This window comes from Taudactylus pleione, unplaced genomic scaffold (genome assembly GCF_031769625.1).
Source record: "Taudactylus pleione unplaced genomic scaffold, aTauple2 ptg000607l, whole genome shotgun sequence".
In the NCBI taxonomy this organism is placed as follows: domain Eukaryota; kingdom Metazoa; phylum Chordata; class Amphibia; order Anura; family Myobatrachidae; genus Taudactylus; species Taudactylus pleione.
Window position 1 is genome coordinate 2,624,987 of NW_028285009.1, and position 24,551 is coordinate 2,649,537.

The 24,551-nt window shown below is 46.2% G+C and overlaps 1 protein-coding gene across 4 annotated transcripts in view; it reads left to right on the forward strand.

The window, feature by feature from the left end:
- Positions 1 to 24,551, forward strand: part of LOC148480701 (solute carrier family 26 member 6-like) — a 53,284-nt gene that overhangs the window by 20,170 nt on the left and 8,563 nt on the right. For all 4 annotated transcript variants that reach the window (XM_088453988.1, XM_088453989.1, XM_088453990.1 and 1 more), the window contains exons 8-15: positions 1,394 to 1,546; positions 3,213 to 3,295; positions 8,841 to 8,988; positions 11,257 to 11,370; positions 13,593 to 13,670; positions 15,004 to 15,099; positions 20,697 to 20,803; positions 23,485 to 23,554. In XM_088453988.1, coding sequence (XP_088310114.1) covers positions 1,394 to 1,546; positions 3,213 to 3,295; positions 8,841 to 8,988; positions 11,257 to 11,370; positions 13,593 to 13,670; positions 15,004 to 15,099; positions 20,697 to 20,803; positions 23,485 to 23,554 — 849 coding nt within the window. The remainder of the gene's footprint in view (positions 1 to 1,393; positions 1,547 to 3,212; positions 3,296 to 8,840; positions 8,989 to 11,256; positions 11,371 to 13,592; positions 13,671 to 15,003; positions 15,100 to 20,696; positions 20,804 to 23,484; positions 23,555 to 24,551) is intronic.

The following is a 24,551-nucleotide window of genomic DNA, read 5'->3' on the forward strand; positions in this document are numbered from 1 at the left end:
AGTGAATTTCTACAGGGTGTACAGCTTATTATTGCAATCACTGCCCCAAGCAGCTATCACCGGGAAGCTCCATTCTCAGCTATGCTCCTACTTCCACAAATATACATTGCTGGAGGTCACGCAGCCTTCGCGTCCTGCCTATGAGGGGTACAACGCGTGCAAAGCAGCTAGTTCAGTTCGTCAGGGCTAACAGCAGGCGTCTGGGGAAAATGCTTCGCCTTTAATAATTCCACATTAAAATGTCGTTTTCGTCACCTCTGCTTGCGATGTGGTGGCAATCACCCAGTTGCCAAGTGTTTCAAGGGGGGTGCCCAGCAGCAGCCTGCACAGCCAGCAAAAGGCACAAGTGCTAAGTAAAGTTCCATCCCCTGTCCGTGTCACAGCGATAGCAAAATGGTTGAGTTGGTACCCGGTTCTGCAGGACGCAGAATTTTCGTTAAAAGGCTTCAGTTTTGGTTTTCGTTTACCTATTTGCAGGGATGTCGACACATATTCGCCTAGAAATTTGAAGTCTGCCTTTGAATTGCCTCACATTCTTAGGGAAAAAGTGGCTGGCGAGGTTAGCGCAGGCGCATTGCTGGGCCTTTTGCAGAACCCCCATTAGGGATCTTGTGAATTCCCCGGTGGGAGTGGTTCCCAAGAAAATTCCAGGAAAATAAGGGCTCATGCAACATCTGTCTTATCCGCCAGGCTCGTCAGTAAATTATGCCATACCAGTTGAGGTTTCCTCGGTGGTGTACCAGTCTTTTGACGATGCTTTGGACGTCATTAGGTGTTATGGTCCGGGCGCACTGATGGCTAAGATAGATGTTGAGTCAGCTTTTCGTCTACTTCCTTTGCACCCAGAGTCATTCCAGTTTATGGGTTTTTAGCTTGGACAACGGATATTGCATAGACAAATGCTTGCCTATGGGGTGTTCTGTGTCCTGTGCGTTTTTCGAGCATTTTAGCACCTTCCTACACTGGTGCGCGGAATTTATTTATTTAATTTTTGCGGTAGTCATGGAATAGCCCACTATCTCGATGACTTTCTGTGTGTCGGCCCTTCCGGTTCAGGCAGATGCAGTTATCTTTTGTTTTCTTTACGAGCGCTGTTTTTTCATTTGGAGTTCCCGTTGCTGTGGACAAAACGGAGGGCCCTTCCCTTGTCATTCCTTTTATTACCAGAGAGACAGTTGTTACATACTGTAATTGATCTTGTGTTACCTGCCGCAATATGTTTTGTTCATATAACTGATTTTGTATACAGAATATCCTGTTGACAAATGAGACCCCCCACACCTGTCATGTACATCTGATTCTGGTTCCCTGTATTATATATACTGTATGAGGTAACCCGGGCCATTGGGCAATCTGTGTGCACTGATGATTATACGTTTCTTGTCTCCTGTAGACCATTGTGACCCTCTGCGCCAAGATTCCTCAGACCAACGTTGCGTCTCTTCTCACTGGTCTCATCGCCATCGCTGTGATGTTTGTGGTGAAGTTTCTAAATGAGAAATACAAATCAAAGATCCGAATGCCGATACCGATCGAGCTGGTTACGGTGAGGCTATAAAATTGCACATTCAGAGATAGGAAGGGAGAGATAAGGCTTCTCTATAACCGCTGTCACTAGTTGGCCGGGAATGGACAGAGCTGTAATAGTTTGCATAGACAATTGGGCAAGAGATTCAAACTCTCGATCTTTGTTCCTTATTCAGAGTTGGACGTAATTGTGAAATGCAAATAAAATTGGCCTCTACTTTATTACTTTCCTCTTAGGGAGAAGCCTGCGGCTTGGGGGCATTGAGTGCGAGCTCACAGGACCTGTTCTGCAAATGCGCAGTCCCCCCTCAACCGCAGCTGTACGCAAACCATTGGTTTGAGGATGGTGCAGCGATTTATGCGTATCCAGAAAACGGTGGCTTGCTGAGGCCAGTGTCTGCTTCTTGCAACGCAGATTTACTGGCCTCGCTAGCAGGCAACAGGTGGCCATTCTGGATAAGCTTAGGCTTACTCAGGTGGCAGATGATACAAACATTGCGACCATTGATTTGCTCTTGCGTCTTCGAGCGCAGGCATTGGATCTGAGATGTCAGCAGGAGAGTATTTTCCACATTACTGTAGCTGCTGTGCAAAAATTTACAATTCTTAATCAGGCCCATGGTGCGAGGTACTTGCATTCCAGGGATGTGCAGGCAGGGGAGGCAAGGGAGGCAGAGTCTCCCCTGTCATACTCATGAGAGTTGATATAAAAATTATCAGAATAATACAAAGAATATATATATATAACTTCTAAACCTCTTCTTTGTTTATTGCAATCATTTGTATAGTTAACACTCCCGGGATGCAGGGAGATGAGAGATGAGACAGGAACGGCTCAGCCTCGCTTTTGTATAGCCAGACACTGCTTGCAGAGCTGGGGGTGGGGCCACACCATGGGCAGTAAGCTGCACAGAAAGATAGCTAATAGAGGCATGCCTCTGAGTATGGGGGACATGCCTTGAGCACTGATAGACACCTTGGATGATTCTTGTGAAATGCACTGCAGTGTTTAGAGATTGGAGCTCAGCCAGCAGCAACAAGAGAAGACACAGTGATGCAGGTAGGAGAATCAATGGACACTGAAGCTTAGTGTAGTGAGGGGAGAGTTACAGTGAGTAGGGGCCGAGACAGTCTCCCAGCACTCAGACCCATCTCCATGTGTGCCTCCCCAGCCATTGACCTCACCGCACGTCACTGCTACATTACTGCTGTTTCTCCAGCACCTTTCAACCACTAACATCTCAGATTCTTCCTCGTATCCTAAAGAAGTATGTTGGGTCACTATAAGAAACTTCAAGAAACTGGACGTCATCACTAATTATATAAAAAAAATAACTACATTTGAAGCCCTCTTACGAGAACTTGCTCTTTAATCAAATAATGTACCCCTATTGTAAAATAAGAAGGATAAGCTGTATGTATATATATATATATATATATATATATATATATATATACTGTGTATATATAATGTGTGTGTGTAATTCTTATTAGGTTGTTGACCTGTAAATCACCTTCTGTACATACTCTGTGGTTGGTTGATTTCTTATTTGAACGGAATTGAAAACATTTTCTATTGATTACGCCCCATCCGTGCATAATTCTGCATGTTCACAGCTAGAACATGTCTCATGTAACTACTGTGATGCTGCATCTGCTGAGCTTAATGTCTGCTCTGTGTTTAGCTAATCGTGGCAACTGGGATTTCATATGGTGCCGATCTGAATACAGCGTATGGCGTGGATATTGTAGGCGATATCCCAACAGGGTAAGTACTGAATCATTTATAAGACCAGTTAGAGAGAAATGTATGTTACTGTGTTAGTAGTAATTCATCAGCAGAGACCCTTATATGTCATAGTAGGCAGTAGCTGATCAGTAAGTAGGTGTAATACACAGGCTAGCATTAACAGCAGAGACCCTTATATGTCATAGTAGGCAGCAGCTGATCGGTAAGTAGATGTAATACACAGGCTAGCATTAATAGCAGAGACCCTTATATGTCATAGTAGGCAGTAGCTGATCGGTAAGTAGGTGTAATACACAGGCTAGCATTAATAGCAGAGACCCTTATATGTCATAGTAGGCAGTAGCTGATCGGTAAGTAAGTGTAATACACAGGCTAGCATTAATAGCAGAGACCCTTATATGTCATAGTAGGCAGGAGCTGATCGGTAAGTAGATGTAATACACAGGCTAGCGTTAATAGCAGAGACCCTTATATGTCATAGTAGGCAGTAGCTGATCAGTAAGTAGATGTAATACACAGGCTAGCATTAATAGCAGAGACCCTTATATGTCATAGTAGGCAGGAGCTGATCGGTAAGTAGATGTAATACACAGGCTAGCGTTAATAGCAGAGACCCTTATATGTCATAGTAGGCAGTAACTGATCAGTAAGTAGGTGTAATACACAGGCTAGCATTAATAGCAGAGACCCTTATATGTCATAGTAGGCAGTAGCTGATCGGTAAGTAGGTGTAATACACAGGCTAGCATTAATAGCAGAGACCCTTATATGTCATAGTAGGCAGTAGCTGATCGGTAAGTAGGTGTAATACACAGGCTAGCATTAATAGCAGAGATCCTTATATGTCATAGTAGGCAGTAGCTGATCAGTAAGAAGGTGTAATACACAGGCTAGCATTAATAGCAGAGACCTTTATAAGTCATAGTAGGCAGTAGCTGATCGGTAAGTAGGTGTAATACACAGGCTAGCGTTAATATCAGAGACCCTTATATGTCATAGTAGGCAGGAGCTGATCGGTAAGTAGATGTAATACACAGGCTAGCGTTAATAGCAGAGACCCTTATATGTCATAGTAGGCAGTAGCTGATCGGTAAGTAGGTGTAATACACAGGCTAGCATTAATAGCAGAGACCATTATATGTCATAGTAGGCAGTAGCTGATCGGTAAGTAGGTGTAATACACAGGCTAGCATTAATAGCAGAGACCATTATATGTCATAGTAGGCAGTAGCTGATCGGTAAGTAGGTGTAATACACAGGCTAGCATTAATAGCAGAGACCCTTATATGTCATAGTAGGCAGTAGCTGATCGGTAAGTAAGTGTAATACACAGGGTAGCATTAATATCAGAGACCCTTATATGTCATAGTAGGCAGGAGCTGATCAGTAAGTAGATGTAATACACAGGCTAGCATTAATAGCAGAGACCCTTATATGTCATAGTAGGCAGGAGCTGATCAGTAAGTAGGTGTAATACACAGGCTAGCATTAATAGCAGAGACCCTTATATGTCATAGTAGGCAGTAGCTGATCGGTAAGTAGGTGTAATACACAGGCTAGCATTAATAGCAGAGACCCTTATATGTCATAGTAGGCAGTAGCTGATCGGTAAGTAGGTGTAATACACAGGCTAGCATTAATAGCAGAGACCCTTATATGTCATAGTAGGCAGGAGCTGATCAGTAAGTAGGTGTAATACACAGGCTAGCATGAATAGCAGAGACCCTTATATGTCATAGTAGGCAGTAGATGATCGGTAAGTAGATGTAATACACAGGCTAGCATTAATAGCAGAGACCCTTATATGTCATAGTAGGCAGTAGCTGTTCAGTAAGTAGGTGTAATACACAGGCTAGCATTAATAGCAGAGACCCTTATATGTCATAGTAGGCAGTAGCTGTTCAGTAAGTAGGTGTAATACACAGGCTAGCATTAATAGCAGAGACCCTTATATGTCATAGTAGGCAGTAGCTGATCGGTAAGTAAGTGTAATACACAGGCTAGCATTAATAGCAGAGACCCTTATATGTCATAGTAGGCAGTAGCTGATCGGTAAGTAGATGTAATACACAGGCTAGCATTAATAGCAGAGACCCTTATATGTCATAGTAGGCAGTAGCTGATCGGTAAGTAGGTGTAATACACAGGCTATCATTAATAGCAGAGACCCTTATATGTCATAGTAGGCAGTAGCTGATCGGTAAGTAAGTGTAATACACAGGCTAGCATTAATAGCAGAGACCCTTATATGTCATAGTAGGCAGTAGCTGATCGGTAAGTAAGTGTAATACACAGGCTAGCATTAATAGCAGAGACCCTTATATGTCATAGTAGGCAGTAGCTGATCGGTAAGTAGATGTAATACACAGGCTAGCATTAATAGCAGAGATCCTTATATGTCATAGTTGGCAGGAGCTGATCGGTAAGTAGATGTAATACACAGGCTAGCATTAATAGCAGAGATCCTTATATGTCATAGTAGGCAGCAGCTGATCGGTAAGTAGGTGTAATACACAGGCTAGCATTAATAGCAGAGACCCTTATATGTCATAGTAGGCAGCAGCTGATCAGTAAGTAGGTGTAATACACAGGCTAGCATTAATAGCAGAGACCCTTATATGTCATAGTAGGCAGTAACTGATCAGTAAGTAGATGTAATACACAGGCTAGCATTAATAGCAGAGACCCTTATATGTCATAGTAGGCAGTAGCTGATCAGTAAGTAGGTGTAATACACAGGCTAGCATTAATAGCAGAGATCCTTATATGTCATAGTAGGCAGTAACTGATCAGTAAGTAGATGTAATACACAGGCTAGCATTAATAGCAGAGACCCTTATATGTCATAGTAGGCAGTAGCTGATCAGTAAGTAGGTGTAATACACAGGCTAGCATTAATAGCAGAGACCCTTATATGTCATAGTAGGCAGTAGCTGATCGGTAAGTAGATGTAATACACAGGCTAGCATTAATAGCAGAGACCCTTATATGTCATAGTAGGCAGGAGCTGATCGGTAAGTAGATGTAATACACAGGCTAGCGTTAATAGCAGAGATCCTTATATGTCATAGTTGGCAGGAGCTGATCAGTAAGTAGGTGTAATACACAGGCTAGCATTAATAGCAGAGACCCTTATATGTCATAGTAGGCAGTAGCTGATCAGTAAGTAGATGTAATACACAGGCTAGCATTAATAGCAGAGACCCTTATATGTCATAGTAGGCAGTAGCTGATCGGTAAGTAGGTGTAATACACAGGTTAGCATTAATAGCAGAGCTGCTGTGGCCCCTACGCTGAAAGGTTACCCAAATTGATAAATGTTATTATCATTTTATAGAATGTACTAAATAAATGATAGCTTAGAAGCAGATTGGTTGCTATGGGCAACTTCTCTACTTCTCCTTTATAGAAGGTAGGATGCATCTCCCCCAGTGTTAAATGAATCCATCACTTATACACACAGAGGCAGCCATTTTGAGCTAATACTCATGAGAATGCAGCCTGTGGATCCACTAGTAACCAGTGCCTCAGTGATGTCACTAATTCCTACTGATCTGATTGGTTAAATACAAGTTCCATCCACAATATGGCTGCTTTCACTGGAGGTCATTTACCATACACACAGTACCACCACACCTGATCTGGACCACCCAGGGCATTCCTACATTATAGTTGTTGTCTCTGCAAACTAGATCTGAACCTTATTTTTAGGCAAGATGAATAATCTGAAGCTGCGCATTATGCAAAAGTGTAAAGGTCACCTCCCAGTCCAGACTCTTAACACTTAAGTTTGTCAGGGGGGGTTTCTGGGTACTCAGAAACCCCCCTGTGTGTGCTACTGCCTAGTAACGCATTTCACCAGTGATGTTGAACTGAAAGTTGCTAAGGGGTCTATTTACTAAGCAGTGTTAGGAGACAGAGTGAAAAGTGATAAGGTACCAGCCAATCAGCTCCCAACTGTCATTTTTCAAACACAGCCTGTGAGATCAAAACACAAACAGTAGATAGACGGCGCTAATTTATCACAGCAGATAGGAAAAATATTAAATATAAAAGTTAATATTTATTAATATGCACATATGATATGTGAATAATCCCTAAATGGGATTTCTAAAGAAAAACAATCCTAAAAAACATATATTACACAATATGACAATTATATAAAATACAGCAGCCGGTGGATAATGATCTCCAATCCCCTGTAATACAGGGTGCCAAAGTCCCTTTCCAAATCAAATGGTAAGTACTGTGCACAGTAGTGACTCCGCATCCAGTGGTAGAAATAATGTTCCCAGTAATTATGACACTGTGTAACAAACGGGCCACAGACTGATAGTTATAGCAACATTTGTATCTAAGCACAGTACATGTGAGCTAGACTTCAAAGTGGAGTATATGCTGATGGTCGAGCAGTACTGGAGCAGCAATAGATGTATAAAAGGGCTCAGCAGTACTCACAATCCTCCAATAAGACAGGCCACTCCGGTAATGATGAATAATAAGCAGCCTCCGTGGCCACCAACAGTGCCCCAGGGAAGAAACGGAGCAAGTGCCCAACAGGGTCTCCCTCTCTGGGAACCGCTCCGGTGGTCAGCAGTCTGCGGCCTCCGTAGCCATTAAGGCTTCCTTGAGAGATGAATGGAGCAGGGACTGACCCCTCCTTGGCACTGATGATCCCGTGATACAAATCACCTGCGTTCCGCACATGGATCCCGGCAAGCCGCTGTATTCAAACCGGCGTGTCAGCCGCTGTGGGGGGGGGGGGGGGAGAAGGACAGGCAAAAGTCTCACACTGCAGCATGCAGTTAGGGATGGAGTCACACCACCAGAAAACACAACCGTGTCCTCAACGCGTTTCTCCGCACTTGGCGGCTTTCTCAAGAGGCGTGAGATGGCAGTTGGGAGCTTATTGGCTGGCACCTTATCACTTTCTTATCACCTTTCACTCTGTCTCTTAACACTGCTTAATAATAATTAGACCCCTAAATGCGTTTAGTACATAGAATAAGACTCAGGGGCAGATGCGCTAAGCCTTGGAGAGTGTAAACTACCAACCAATCAGCTCCTAACTTTCATTTTTCAAACACGGACTATAACATGGCAGTTAGGTTCTTTAACGCTCTACACTTTATCACTTGCCAAGGCTTGGTGTATCTCCCCCGCTCCATACCATAGCAAGTAATGCCTTTAAAAATGGATCCTCTCCAGCCTGTTATCTCATTTTAAACTGACTCTGCAAAACGAATACTTGTCCTTGTACAGTACCTGTCTGCAAAACGGAATGTGTGTTCCTAATTTGCAATTAGAAAGGAACACCCAAGCCTGCAAACCTTTCCTATCAGCAGCTAAAAGCTTTTCCGCCTACACCAACAGCACCATCTTGACCAGCATGCACTTTGGTGAAAAGCTAGGTGCACCTGGGCATGCTGTGTTACACAATGCCACCAACGGGAACTAGGAAGTGCACCTCAGCAGTTTGGCGACCGGTCCACTCTTTGTATGCAGAGTTTATCAGTCAATCTCTGTGACTATTTCAGGCTAACGTCTCGTTTTCTGCCTGTAGGATGAAGGCTCCTATTGTACCAAATACCGGCCTGTTTGCCAGCATGGTTGGCAACGCTTTCGCAGTAGCTGTAGTGGTCTATGCTTTCACCATCTCTGTGGTTAAGATGTTTGCCGTTAAACATGGCTACAATGTGGACAGTAACCAGGTGAGAGACGTCTCTGTACCGATTCCTACTACAATACAACCAGCTTCAGTGTTACACTCACTGTATAAATACTAAGGCCCAGATTTATCAACGAGTGATATTCTTGTCATCACCTGTTACTAATCTTAAATGGTGCTCCAACCAATCAGCTCCTGTCATTTTTCAAACACATGACAGTTAGGAGCCAATTGGTTGGAGCATCATTTAAGATTAGTAACAGGTGATAACAAAAATATCTCTCGTTGATGAATCTGGAGTGCAATGTGATAACGAGGACAATTTTACTAGTTAATGGTTGTCCAGCTGATGCAATGTCTTTAGCTTTAAATAAAACCACGTCTGCAAATGGAATCGGTATGAAATACAGACGGCCGAATAGCCGCCAGTTCTCATACCGACACCGGAAGCCCATTGATCTACAATCCCAACTGGGGCTGGTAAGTATGCTAACCCTCCCCTCTCCCCCCTCCCCTAACTATAACCCTCCTTTAGTGGTGCCTAACCCTCACCTCCCCCCGGTGGTGCCTAACCCTAACCCCCCCTTCACGCACTCTAAACCTAACCCTCCTGGGGGGGAGGTGCCTGACCCTAATCTCCCTCCGGGGGTACCTAAACCTAACTCCCCTCCCATCCCCGAGCAAACTATATACATACCCGGCTGTGGACGATAAGTATGGCAGTGCTGGTATCCTGATGTCGTTTGGGATATTGGCGATGGCATTATGGGGGGGGGGCGGATTCCAGCGGCGGTGTATCGATGTCCAGGATCCCGACCGCTGGGAAACTAACTACATCCCCTACAAATTATATCCTTTTCTGAACGTGCTAACTTGCTGATCGACATGAGGCCCATGTACGAATAAGCGCTGTGGTGCCGTGATTTTTATCTGCATCGAGTCGCTTATTATGTAGTTTAACATAATTATCCCTCGTATGGATGAAAAATGTAGGTGGAGGTTGCGAGAACGCGCTGTCCCAGCAAAATACAAGCCGACTGAAAGGAGGAGTCTAACCCATTTTCAAAAGTCTCCTCCTCCCCTTCTGACACTGCATGTGCACGGCAGCGCCCTTTTCTCAAAAACTTTTTAGACGTGCGGAGGCTGCGGGAGAGCAATTACAATATACATCTCCTGCGGAAATGCCTCCCTCCATAGGCACAAAGCAGTTAGCGCCATCTAAAGATCCCCAATGGGACTGCAGTCTGAAGCGCTAATTAGCTCTTTTCACAAGAGATCTCCAGCCCTGGGATATTGTTACATAGCTGAGATCAGTGCCGAAACAGGGCTTTAATGCGCCCTGTGCCGGTCCCGTCCCCTTTGACGTTATTATGCACGTATAGGGGGCGGGTCCAGCCAGCATTCGGAAGCGCAACAGAGTCTTCTAGCTGCTCCTTGCAGCTGCACACACAGCAAAGTGCCTAACTGTAGCATCCAAAGACGCTACGGGCAGCACTGGCACAGCATTACTGGTTGCATGGTGCCATTCTAGACACCCTGCTAGCCAGAAGCAAGGGCCAAAGGACAGCAATAGTGCCACATACAAAGCCCTGCGCGGCAGTACTGGTCACACACTCCTTGTTACTGTTCTGCCTGGGACACATCAAAGGGGAGATGTATCTAGCCTTTTAGAGAGAGAAAGTTGAGCAGTTGCCTAAAGCAACCAATCAGCTTCCAACTGTCATTTCAAAGACTGTCCTAGATAAATGACAGAAGCAACTTCTCCAGTTTGTCTCTCTCCAAGGCTTGAAACATCTCCCCCTTCATTTATTATAACAACCATCATCTGTACATGTCCCCATGGGACTCACAGGCGTCATGAAACAATTGCACACCGTCAAGTTTAGAGGTGGTCACAATGTAACTGTTTTATGTGATGTGATCATATTCAATGGGATGATGGAATGAATTCAGCATTTGTGGTAATTGCACCGATAGTTTAGAAATAATTTTTTTTCAGCCAGTACGTAAAAACTATAGCATCACTGCCCCCACTTTCCAACGGGTATTCTCTTAGAACAAAAGTGCGTTTAATAAGATAAATTTCATCCTGTCACTCTCTATAGCAGCAGTATTGGCCTGTGTCATAAAATAGCGTTCTAAAGAGTGAGCACTCTATTTCATATGTAGTATATTCTCTATGAGAGCAAATCACCCAGCGATTGCATCACCCCCATAAATTCATGTACTGAAGATGCACAGACTATAGCCATAAATCTTGTTACAATATTACTCAGTTACATTAGTACCAAAAATATTTTCTTCATTCCAGGAGTTCATAGCTCTGGGTCTCAGTAACCTTGTTGGAAGCTTTTTCCAGTGCATCACTATTGGAACAGCCATGTCCAGGAGTCTGGTACAAGAGAGCACTGGTGGGAACAGCCAGGTACTGTACACGAACAAGGGGGGTCAGTTATGAAGCTACTAAAATGGAGGCACACCTGTTTCTCCACAGAGCGAGTGCAGACGGTGTAGCGCATGCCAGGAAAACAAAACGCCCATCTTAGAGCAGTAGTTTCAGAAATCAAGAAACCATACTAGTCCAGGTTTTAAGGATATCCATGGTTGAGCACAGTTGGTTAAATCAAAATGAGTGAGGTACTAAGTCACCTGTGCTCAAAAATAGGTAGCCTTAAAATCTAGACTGTGAAAGTCCCTCATGGCACAGTTTGGGAACCACTGTCCTAAGCCTGGAGACTGATTTTGTCTTTATTAGGCTGCTGAGGACAAAGCAGATGCTTTTAAGAGTGTTTTAATGATAGCAGAATCATATGGACAGATACAGTATGGTTATTTACATTTTAGTGACATTTTGGCCTGAATCAGCGTTATACTCTAATTGCATCCCCACTGCGTCCTTGCATGTAGCGGCAATGTGAAATTACACTAATGCAGCTGGAGCTACCATGTGTAAATAGACACCTTCTGTGATCCACTGCTGCGTCCGAGGACTAGGCCATCGGATCACTTGCGTGAACGTCGGCCATCTTGGTAATCCTCAGGTTACTCAGGACTGTGGTGAAATTCACGCAGCCGGGAACAGTAAAGCTGTTTTGGAGGATGCAGGCACTAGCCTCGGAATGCCCAGAAAACAGGGCTGACACGACCCTGTTTTCTGAGATGCTGGCTATCTCCACCCTTTCCCCTCCCCCAAATGGCCGCAGCCTGTTAATCCTGCTGCAGCTTAGGGGCCAATGCGCCATTGTCGCAGACACCAATTGGCACATGTGCAGTACAGAACCAGAGCATGTGCCGATCGGCAATAATTGGAGTTGTACACAAACTGTTGGGTTTGCATACAACCCTGAATCCCATTATTTGGATGCTGCACACTTCATTTATTTGCATTGGAATGCGGTCAATTACCGACCTCAGGGTGCCGGAATCTCGACACCTGTCAGAATCCAGGCACTGGTTACTCAACAGCTGGAATCACAAAGGTAAGTCGTGGTGTTAGGGGGGAGGGTAAGGCACTAAGGAGGGAAGGTTAGGTTTAGGGAGGGGGAGGTTAGGTTTAGGCACTAGGAGGGGAGGTTAGGTTTAGGCACTAGGAGGGGAGGTTAGGTTCAGGCACTAGGAGGGGAGGTTAGGTTCAGGCACTAGGAGGGCAGGTTAGTTTCATGCACTAGGAGGGGAGGTTAGGTTCAGGCACCGGGGAGGGAGGGTTAGGTTAGGGTGAGGGGGAGGGTTATGATACCTACCGACCGGTGTCAGTATCCTAACCTTGTCAGGCTGTCGGCGTTGGGATTCTGTCCCCTGGTATCCTGAATGCCGGTATCCCATATCCATCCCATTTTCATTAACTTCTGCAAGTGAATGCAGAGCCGTAACTAGACTTTTTGGTGCCCTGTGCCAGAGAGAGCATTGGCACCCACCCGTCCCATTTTTTAAATAGGGACATAAGATAGTGCACCTGAAAAAGGGTCATGGCCTCATGGGGAAGGGCCAGGGGAGATATAGGGGAGGCCAGGAGATGCTGGGGTTAAAAGAAGAGGAAGCTACAAGTGAGAATGATAATAAACAGGAAAATGGACAGGTCCAAACAGTGCCCCCTGCCCTGCGGTGCCCTGTGCCATGTGCACCCTAGTTACGGCCCTGAGTGAATGCACTGGAGTATGTCCAATGACCCCTAGTCCTCCCACCACAAGTGCTTGTTACCACCACATGGCAAATGTGATAGCGTTTCATGGGCGGTGTCATTGCTATTTAATGCAACAACAGATATTAACCAATCTTAAGTCAAAGAGCTCTTTATCTCTCTTCAAGGCTTGACACATCTCCCTCTGACCATGCTGCATCCTCACCAGTTACTGCCATGTGGATGCACAGACTAGGGGATATGAATTCTAATGAGGACAGGTGGAGGAGTCGACTCTTAGCAGCCAATCAACTTCTAGCTTTCATTCTATAGAATAATGAAAGCCAGAAGCTGATTGGATGCTATGGGTGACTTCTACACCTGTCCTCGTTAGAATATTAGACACACCTCCCCTAGATTTACTATGTGCACAACAATTTTGCAAGGAACATGAAATCCCCAAAGCCCATTGCAGTTTCATAAATGACCTTTAGTGTTTTATAACTGAAATAACACCTGTTTGTGTCTAGGTCGCTGGTGCTATAGCGTCCTTGGTCATCCTCGTCATCATCCTAAAGGCTGGGGAGCTGTTTGAGACTCTGCCAAAGGTGAGTTCAGTTTACCATGGCGAGTATATCAGTAAAACACTTTATTCTCTATGCTTGACTTCATTATAGAGGTCTCCTGACAGGTTGGGTTGGGCTATAACAACCATTAGACGTTCTAGACAATGATACCATTGTGGATGGCGTTCAATCCAAAAACACTGCGCTGTAATATTATTGTATAAATAACAGCTTCCCGGAAGAAATAAAATCAACACGTCACAAAACACTCCCCGAAATTGATGAAGGAATATTTTGATTTTTAATGCGGAATCTTCAGAATGCAGAAGCTGCTTTATATAATGGTGTTATACACACAAGCTATTATTTCGCAACTGTTTTAGTGTAACAATGTCTCTGTTTGTTTGCGTTGTATCAGTTGGCTCTTAGGCTGTTTTATAGCTATAATTTCTTATTGCAGTATCCTGTTTACCTGTAACTCTTCCCTAGCCACCATAGGGTTCAAATTTAGGAAGCTCTGACCCATAGTGAAAGCGGACTCGCTGGTACTTGGTTAGTAGTAGTAAAAAAGAAAATGGAACTAACCAACATTACCGAGATTATAGCATGTAGGAAATTTTTGGATTTTCAGTGGAAGGTGGAGGCTTGGGGGATACTTATTGCTTCAGAAGTTCTAGCTGCCCACATAGGGTAATGATCACGTCTGTAACAAAAAGCAGGGCTTGCTCGTGTCCTGATTCCAAAATGGAGTGTTGGGGGTAGGTCAGGAATCGGTATGACATAACACCGGACTAAAGCCCGGGGGATGTAATACCGACACCAGAAGGCAGAAGAATGAAGATCCCGACAGGGTAAGTATTTAAGCTATTTCTAACCCTTTCCCCCCCCCTAACCCTCACTTAGGAGTGCCTAACCCTAACCACCCCCCTAGCGCCTAACCCTAACCTCCCCCCAGGAATGCCTAAACCTAACCCACCCCCCCACCCCGCACTCTAAACCTAACCCTCCCGGGGGGGTGCCTAACACTAACCTCCCCTCAGGGGTGCCTAACCCTAAGTCCCCCTTCCCCTAGCCTAACCCCAAACCTAACGCCCCCCCCCCCCCGCGGCTATCCGCTCCTGACGCCCGGTTTACCTTCGTTCGGTGTGCCGGGCGTCGGGATTTAGGCAAGGAGAAAATGATAGGCGTCGGGATTTCGACGCCTATCATTAGTCTCATGCCGGGATTTCACAGTCGGGAAGCAGGCGGTCGGCATTTTCGTCCGCCGGCTTCCTGACCGCATATCGGCCAGGGTGCATAGATTTTGTCTGCTTTGTATGGGTGTCCTCTAACTGTCCAACAGAACACTGGCCTACTGTATTTATTTCTCTCCCAGGCTATTTTGTCATCAGTAGTCATTGTGAACCTAAAGGGTATTTTCATGCAGTTTGCGGATATTCCAGCGCTGTGGAGATCGAACAGGATTGACCTGGTAAGAAGCTTTTCAAAACCATAATTGTGGTTCTTACTAAGCTATGACAGCTCTCTGGTGATTCCATCAAAGGGTAAAACACAATGGGGAGATTCAATTACCCGCAAGTTGTTATTCAATTTTAAATCTGTGTTAAGTTGATGCAGGTGTCAATGGGAGTTAATAGGTCATTCCATGGTAACTCACGTTACAAAGGGCTCTATTTACTACAATCCACATTTTGAATGCAGATTGTAGTGTGATATTACCGACTGAATTCGCATTGCGAATTCAGGCAATATCACAGGGATTTACTAAAAATCCCTTGCAGGGACAGAGCTTGCGGTAAAACTCTGCCCCTGTGAATTCCCTCCGCACACTTGTCACAGTATTTTTTGCGAAAATACAGTGATAAGTGCCGACGCATGCACCGACCATCGCTAAGCCCTTCCCCCCGCCGCTAAGCCCTGCCCCCACAATCTCAGACCTCTCCCCCCCCCCCCCGCGACCATCCCTCCCTTAATTACACTTACCTGCAGTGATCAGTGCTTGCGTGATGTTCTCCGTGGCTCCGGTCAGCTGACATCCCACCCTGCACTGGGACCCGGTCAGGTGACAACCGGGCCCCAGTGCAGGCTGGGAGACCAGCTGACCAGAGGGGAGACATCACCAGAGCCTCAGGTAAGTTTTTTTTTTTACTATTTTTTTTTCTTTTTACAGTGTATCAGCCTGTGGGCTGTTTAGACCACACAGCTGATCACTGGGGCCAGCACCTTTTAGAGCAGAGCAGGAGTCCGGTAACTGGGGGAGACCCTGGATAACGCCACCTCCAGGTGGCGTTCTTATCACAGGGCTTTCCCCGGTATTTTTTTCACAATTTATTTTTAGTAACTTTGGCCAGATCACATTTCCCATTACAATTATGGGAAATGCGATCTGATTACTAAAAAATAAGTGATACTTATGGGTTGGAGTAGAATTTTACGAATTCTACTCCAATTGCCCTGTAATAACTATAGGTGATACTAAAATAATGTGAAAAGGGTGTGAAAACAACTTTTTTCACTTTATTTTACTAAAATTAATGTTAATAATTAGAGCCCTTTGACATGGCAAACAATTAGCAATTCCTGTATACAGTTGTTTAAAGCATGACCTGTCTTCTTATTTTCTCAGTATATAAAATCAATTTCACATAAATTCCTTTTGCTCTTGTTAGCTATGCAAATAACTTCTACTGATAGGTCACTGTGTGTGAGTTACCATGGAATGACCCTAACACAGTGTAGTTCGCAACTTAAGACTAGATGACAAGTAGGTTAAATTCTTATTTTACTGTAAAAATTATAGGACACTGTGCAGTACCACCTAACCAGTGATTAATAAATGTTAAATGATGTTGGACAGGTATGTGGAGGTGTAAAGGACAGATAGGTGAAGGTGTAAATGATGGGGGACAGGTATGGTGAGGTGTATATGATGGGGGACAGGTATGGTGAGGTGTATGTATTATGGTACAGGTATGTGGAGGCGTAAATGATGTAGGACAGGTATGGGGAGATGTATATGATGTGGGACAGGTATGTGGAGGTGTAAATGATGTGGGGACAGGTATGTGGAGGTGTAAATGATGGGGGACAGGTATGGGGAGATGTATATGATGTGGGACAGGTATGTGGAGGTGTAAATGATGTGGGGACAGGTATGTGGAGGTGTAAATGATGGGGGACAGGTATGGGGAGGTGTAAATGATGTAGGACAGGTATGGGGAGGTATAAATGATGGGGGACAGGTATGGGGAGATGTATATGATGTGGGACAGGTATGTGGAGGTGTAAATGATGTGGGGACAGGTATGTGGAGGTGTAAATGATGTAGGACAGGTATGGGGAGATGTATATGATGTGGGACAGGTATGTGGAGGTGTAAATGATGTGGGGACAGGTATGTGGAGGTGTAAATGATGGGGGACAGGTATGGGGAGATGTATATGATGTGGGACAGGTATGTGGAGGTGTAAATGATGTGGGGACAGGTATGTGGAGGTGTAAATGATGGGGGACAGGTATGGGGAGGTGTAAATGATGTAGGACAGGTATGGGGAGGTATAAATGATGTGGGACAGGTATATGGAGGTGTAAATGATGTGGGGACAGGTATGGGGAGGTGTATGTATTGTGGGACAGGCAAGGCCGCCATCAGGGGGGGGACTGCCGGGCCTCCTGTCCCGGGCCCGGAGAGAGAGGGGGCCCGGGTGGCAGCGGTGACTCGGCGAGGGAGGAAGAGCATTGGTGGTGCTGCGGCACTACTATGGAGCCGCCTGCAATCCAATAACAGCTCGCGGAACGGCTGCCAATCAGGAACAGCCGCCCCTGATTGGCTGCTATTCCACGAGCTGTGATTGGCTCGCGGCCAGCTCAATAGTAGTATTGAGCTGGCCGCGAGCCAATCATAGGTCACGAAACAGCAGCCAATCAGGAGCGGCTGCTCCTGATTGGCTGCTGTTCCGTGAGATATGATTGGCTCAGGACCGGCTCCATAGTTCAAATGCCGCAACGCAGATGCTCTTTTTCTACGCCTGCGGCCGGGTGCACTACTCGCCGCTGCCACCCAAGCCCCTTTCTCAGGTACTTCCCTGCACTGCCCCCCCAGTCCAGCCAGCCTGCTCCCCCCCAGTTTAGCCAGCCATGCTGCCTTCCCTGCCCCTCCCCAAGTCCAGCCAGCCTTCCTTCCTTGCTTACCCCCCCAGTGCAGCCATCCTAACTTCCCTGCCCACCCCCCTAGTGCAGCCAGCCTTCCTTCTCTACCCACCCCCCAGTCCAGCCAGCATTCCTTCCCTGCCTATCCTTCCAGTCCAGCAAGCCATCCTTCCCTGCCTATTCCCCCGTCCAGCAAGCCATCCTTCCCTGCCTATCCCCCCCAGTCCAGCAAGCCATCCTTCCCTGCCCCCCCAAAAGTGCAGCCAGCCTTCCTTCCCTGCCCACCCCCCCCACCAGTGCAGCCAGCCTTCCTTCCCTGCCTATTCCCCCGTCCAGCAAGCCATCCTTCCCTGCCTATCCCCCCAGTCCAGCAAGCCATCCTTCCCTGCCCCCCCAAAAGTGCAGCCAGCCTTCCTTCCCTGCCCACCCCCCCACCAGTGCAGCCAGCCTTCCTTCCCTGCCTATTCCCCCGTCCAGCAAGCCATCCTTCCCTGCCTATCCCCCCTGTCCAGCAAGCCATCCTTCCCTGCCCCCCCAAAAGTGCAGCCAGCCTTCCTTCCCTGCCCACCCCCCCACCAGTGCAGCCAGCCTTCCTTCCCTGCCCACCCCCCCACCAGTGCAGCCAGCCTTCCTTCCCTGCCCCCCCAAAAGTGCAGAGAGCCTTCCTTCCCTGCCCACCCCCCCACCAGTGCAGCCAGCCTTCCTTCCCTGCCCACCCCCCCACCAGTGCAGCCAGCCTTCCTTCCCTTCCCACCCTCCCCCAGTGCAGCCAGAATTCCTTCCCTGCCCACCCCCCCAGTCTAGCAAGCCATCCTTCCCTGCCTACCCCACCAGTACAGCCTTCCCTGCCTACCCTATCAGTTCAGCCAGCCTTCCATGCACTTCCTTCTGGTCCAGGCAGCCTGTCTTCCCTGTCCTGGTCCTGCCAGTCTTCCTTGCGGCACCCCTATTACTAGCCAGCCTGCCTTCTCTGCCCTGCCTCTCCCCTAGTCTAGCCGGCCTTCCCTGCTCTTTGCCTCCCTCAGACCAAGCCAGCCTTCCCTGCCCTTTGCTACCACAATCCACTCTTCCCAGCCAAGTGCCCCCACTTTTTTAGCCTTCCCTGCCCTGTGCCCTCCATTAATATCCAGCCTTCTCTACCCTGTGCCCCCCCATCCACCCTGTCTAGCCATCCCTGATTTACATACCAATTGATGCACCACCCCCGAAATAGCTCCACCCACATTATCCACAACTCCACCCAAGTCTGCCCTATACCCCGGGGGGCCCTGCCTATTTTGTCAGTACCGGCCCCAAAATTTCTGATGGCAGCCCTGGGGACAGGTATGTGGAGGCGTAAATGATGGGGGACAGGTATGGGGAGGTGTATATGATGTGGGACAGGTATGGGAGGTGTATGTATTGTGGGACAGGTATGTGGAGGTATAAATGATGTGGGACAGGTATGTGGAGGTGTAAATGATGTGGGACAGGTATATGGAGGTGTAAATGATGTGGGACAGGTATGTGGAGGTGTAAATGATGGGGGACAGGTATGGGGAGGTGTAAATGTGGGACAGGTATGTGTAGGTGTAAATGATGTGGGACAGGTATGTAGAGGTGTAAATGATGTGAGACAGGTATGGGGAGGTGTAAATGATGTGGGACAGGTATGGGGAGGTGTAAATGATGTGGGACAGGTATGGTGAGGTGTAAATGTGGGACAGGTATGTGGAGGTGTAAATGATGGGGGACAGGTATGGGGATAGGTGTAAATGATGGGGGACAGGTATGGGGAGGTGTAAATGTGGGACAGGTATGTGGAGGTGTAAATGATGGGGGACAGGTATGTGGAGGTGTAAATGTGGGACAGGTATGTGGAGGTGTAATAAATGATGGGGGACAGGTATGTGGAGGTGTAAATGATGGGGGACAGATTGGTGGGGGTGTAAATGATGGGGGACAGGTATGGGGATAGGTGTAAATGATGGGGGACAGATTGGTGGAGATGTAAATGATGGGGGACAGGTATGGGGAGGTGTAAATGTGGGACGGGTATGTGGAGGTGTAAATGATGGGGGACAGGTATGTGGAGGTGTAAATGTGGGACAGGTATGTGGAGGTGTAAATGATGGGGGACAGATTGGTGGAGGTGTAAATGATGGAGGACAGGTATGGGGATAGGTGTAAATGATGGGGGACAGATTGGTGGAGGTGTAAATGATGGGGGACAGGTATATGAAGGTGTAAATCATGAGACATGTATGCTGAGGTCAGGTGTAAATACGTGGAACATGTACAGATGTGTCTTACCTCATCTAGCCTCAATACGCCACGTGGCGCGAGATGCCTTGTGCGAATAAGCCACACTGCAGAATTACAGCGCGACATCTATCTGCCTTTTCTAACTGAATGTCACGAGTCTCGGGAGCGTGCTGCATGAAAATATCACACAAAATGTGCGTAATGTTAACCCTCAAGCACAGGACCCAGGGCTAATTGAATCTGCCTCTATGAGAAGGAAATGGATGTGATCAGGATATTGAGCATGGCGAGCTTTGTCTCGGAGCTGAATTTTGATTCTTTTAATTATCTAAAATCTCCCGTGAAAAGTTTGTCCCTAGTATTTCCGCAATAAGTCTTCAAACACCATCTGTGCCGGCTCCATGTATCAGCTCTTACACTGCTCGTGCTTGTTAATGCTTAATTAGAGGGGTCTATGTACTAAGCCTTGGAGAGAGATAAAGTACCAACCAATCAGCTCCTAAATGTCATTTTTCAAACACAGCCTGTAAAGTGACAGTTAGGAGCTGATTGGTTGGTACTTTATCTCCATCCACTTTATTTCTCTGCAAGGCTTAGTACATAGACCCCTCTTGATGTATGCTACATACTGACCGTACATCCAGGACTGACATCTGCCACTATGGACTCTTGCAGCTGGTCTGGGTGGTGACCTTCGTGGCTACAATACTCCTAAATCTGGACATAGGTCTGGCTGTTTCCGTGGCCTTTTCCCTGCTGACGATTATCTTGAGGACCCAGCTGTGAGTACCGGTAACTCTGCAATGTGATTTATGTGTCTGCAGAGAGCAATATAAGCACTCTAGGCCATTGGTTCTCAGGCCTGATTCAGACCCGGACGCTATTTGTGTCCGCTCGCTGGCTAAAAGGGGCCAGCTATTTAAATCATGCTATCGCACTGCGTCGCGTAAAGCCGCCCACTAAGTAATAGGGAGCGGCCGCACTATGCGCTCGCACCTGTATAAAGACGCCCCTTTCCCACTCGCAACACACGTCATCTCCGGCAGTTGTAGGATTAATCGGGAACATCGAGAGCCATCGGAGCTGCTCGCAGCGCTTGTGGTAGCCTTTTCCCACCACAACATTGCGAGCAGTTCTGGCTGAAATACAACCCAGTCACGTGTGTAATGACGCTACTTTGCTAATTATGCACACCCATTAAACGCCGTTCTGACGGTCGGGCACGCCTGCATTCGCACATCCACACCCCCGTTTTCAAGCACCTTCCCCTGTTACCACCCACAAACAGCACTATCTGTCACTCAAAATAGCGGCCCGACTGCGGGCTACGTGCGAGCACTTTCCCATCGCAATGACTAGTTCACGCACACGCATTGCGACTCATACGCATGCGCAGATTGTGAAAAATCGCTCAATGCGAGCAAGCGCAGCATAGCGTCCGGGTCTGAATCAGACCATCAGTCTTATCCCACCTGTTTACCCTTTGGTGGCCCATTTATCTTATTTGTACCCCCAACATTTCCAAAACCATACATTTTGTAAAGAATATAATGGCCAGCATGGCTGGCGTAATGGTTAGCATTGCTGCTCCACAGAACTGAGCTTTTGAATGCAGTTACTGAATATGACTGATCTGTGTGGTGTTTGTGTGTTCTCCTTGCATTTGCGTGGGATTCCTCCGGGTATTCTGGTTTTCCCACACACTCCATAATCATACTGGTAGGTTAGTATGACTGCTGACAAATACATTAACTCTAATGTGCGCGTATGATAAGGAATATAGGACCTCATTCAGAGATGATTGGTAATAAAGCCGCGCTCGCACTAGTGGTTTGTGGGAATATGCAAATGCTAATGTCAGTCTTCCCTTTGTGCAATGGGGCGTACAAGCGCTGAGACGCCCACTTTCTGGCTGCATGGTCTGTGCGTTTGCGATGGAGATTGTAAACACACCAACATCGACGCAGCATCGGTTGCACCAGCGACATTTGCGGTAGCCCAAAGCCTACTCTAGCTGCTCTCCTCTAATCCAACTAAATATGGCTTCTGAGGCTGTGGATTTGCAATTGGGGTCACAGCAGCGTTCCCACTCACATAACGCCCATGAAACGGCGTAATTTTGAGATCACTTTAGGTCACCTCCCAGTCTCCACCCTGAAATGCCCAAAGATCGCAAATCCCTTCTCAAGTGTTAGCGATGACATATATACGTAACTGCAATCGGCATAGGACACTTGGTTTCGCACGTGCGCAGTAAAGGATTTCTGGACTTTTCGTGCACGTGCAGTAGCAAAACTTTGCTCGAATACTGTAGCGTCCATCTCTGAATTAGGCCTATAGAGTGTAAGCTCCACTGCCGCAGGGATTGATGTTTATGACTGAATTATTCTCTGTACATAAATTGCCATTAGATAAAATGTTCAGGCACCAATATATATATAAAAGCAATAAATATGTTGTAAACAAGATTTAAATAAATGACACAAGAAGAGAATAAATTGTGCACATATATATCTCTCAAATTATTACAATTTAACATAAATGTTAAATTGATAATGAAGCTTATAGTGCATGTGCTGTATGCCTTTTTAGTATTTGTTTAAAGCTGTGTTATGTTCTAGCAGTTACAGGGATACAGGGACAGACTTGATTTTTTAACTTTAATGATAACAGTTTTTACAACATTAACTAGAAACCGCTAAAACATACATTAACATGGAACATCACAGGCAATATTTGGGGAAAAAACACAAAACACACACACTAAAACAAAACAAAAATATATTATGAGAAAGGACAGTGAGACCTGCATTTCTAGGGACAAATTATTAAGGGGCCTATGTATCAAGCTGTTTGTTACGTAGAATTATGCAGTCTCTGCATCATTTTATGTATTGTTGCTATGTACTAATAGCACAATGTAGGAGATGTCACAGAAACCTCCGGCAAAGTGCTAATTAGTGCAGCAGATCGTAGTCCCCATTATTGTCAATGGGGTCTATGATCTGACCCCTATGTACTAAACTCCAAAAAGCAAAGCTTTTCAGAGTTTAGCCCGGTAGTTTACACCGTCTTCAGTCAGCCTATGGGGGCTCCAGGTGCAGGAAAGAGATCTTTCGATCTATCCTCCGCAGCCCTCGGCCATCACTGGAAGCTGACGCTGTGAGCGTGTGCAATGTCAGCTTTCCCCCAGAGAAGTCTTTCACTTCTGTGAAAGACTTCTCTAATTTGCCGGGCATATAACTTGCAGGGACATATATCCCCTGCGAGTTGGATACATAATAATCGCAGCAGTGTCGCTATTATTGTTAATACATAGACCCCCAAATCCTGCTATTTTCCCCTGGAATTTAGGGACCCCTGTATACTTGTATGACTAACAAAGTTTTGTTCTGAACAATTCCCTGCGCTGATTAATAATCCACATATTGTACTTTACATGTGCTGCTTTCTTCCCCCACAGACCTCATTACTCCATCCTTGGGCAGGTGTCCAGTACAGACATTTATAGAGATGTCTCTCAGTACCAGCAGGTAAGTACCCTGGGTAAGGGGAACTAGGGGGAGAGGTTAGGCACCACTAATGGAGGGTTAGGGTTAGGCAGTCCCAGAGAGAGGTAAGATTTAGGCACTAGGGGGGGGAGGTTAGGCACCACTAAGGGAGGGTTAGGGTTAGAAGGGGGACAGGGGAGGGTTAGCGGATGCCTGGCAGGATGAAGATCCTGACTGGGGCACTGGGGAGGGTGCCCCAGTTGGGATCTTCATCCTGTCGGGCATCCGCTGTCAGGATTTGAAAAAGTTGATTCCCGACAGCCGCCAGTATTTCAATCCCATTCGCATATAACAATGTCTTATCAAACTTCAGTATGTGTTCTTGTGTGTCTGCACATTTATAAAGTTATTGTTCTTTTCAGTTTAGCTTGTTTAGTTTCTGCTACTACAGTAGGTTATCCATGAGTGGAGTCTGGCTACAGGTTGGTCAATCACAGCATTAGAATGTTATGTTCACTGGTATAGACCGTAGTCTATTACAGAATTCTAATGTTCAGAGGTATAGACTGACCTGTAGCCAATCAATTGTAGCATTAAAATGTTCACGGGTATTGAACGGCCTGTAGAATGTTCACAGGTATCTATATCAACCGTTAGCCAATCGAATCATAAGAATGTTCACACGTATATATACCGACCGGTAACCAATCATATAATTAGAATGTTCACACGTATATATACCGACTGGTAACCAATCAGATCATTAGAATGTTCACACGTATATATACCGACTGGTAACCAATCAGATCATTAGAATGTTCACACGTATATATACCGACCGGTAACCAATCAGATCATTAGAATGGTCACAGGTATATATATCAACCATTAGCCAATCGAATCATAAGAATGTTCACACGTATATATACCGACCGGTAACCAATCAGATCATTAGAATGTTCACAAGTATACCGACCTGTAGCCTGTTAACAAGACATTAACAACTGAGCTAAACCAACATAACCGCTCTATATGATGT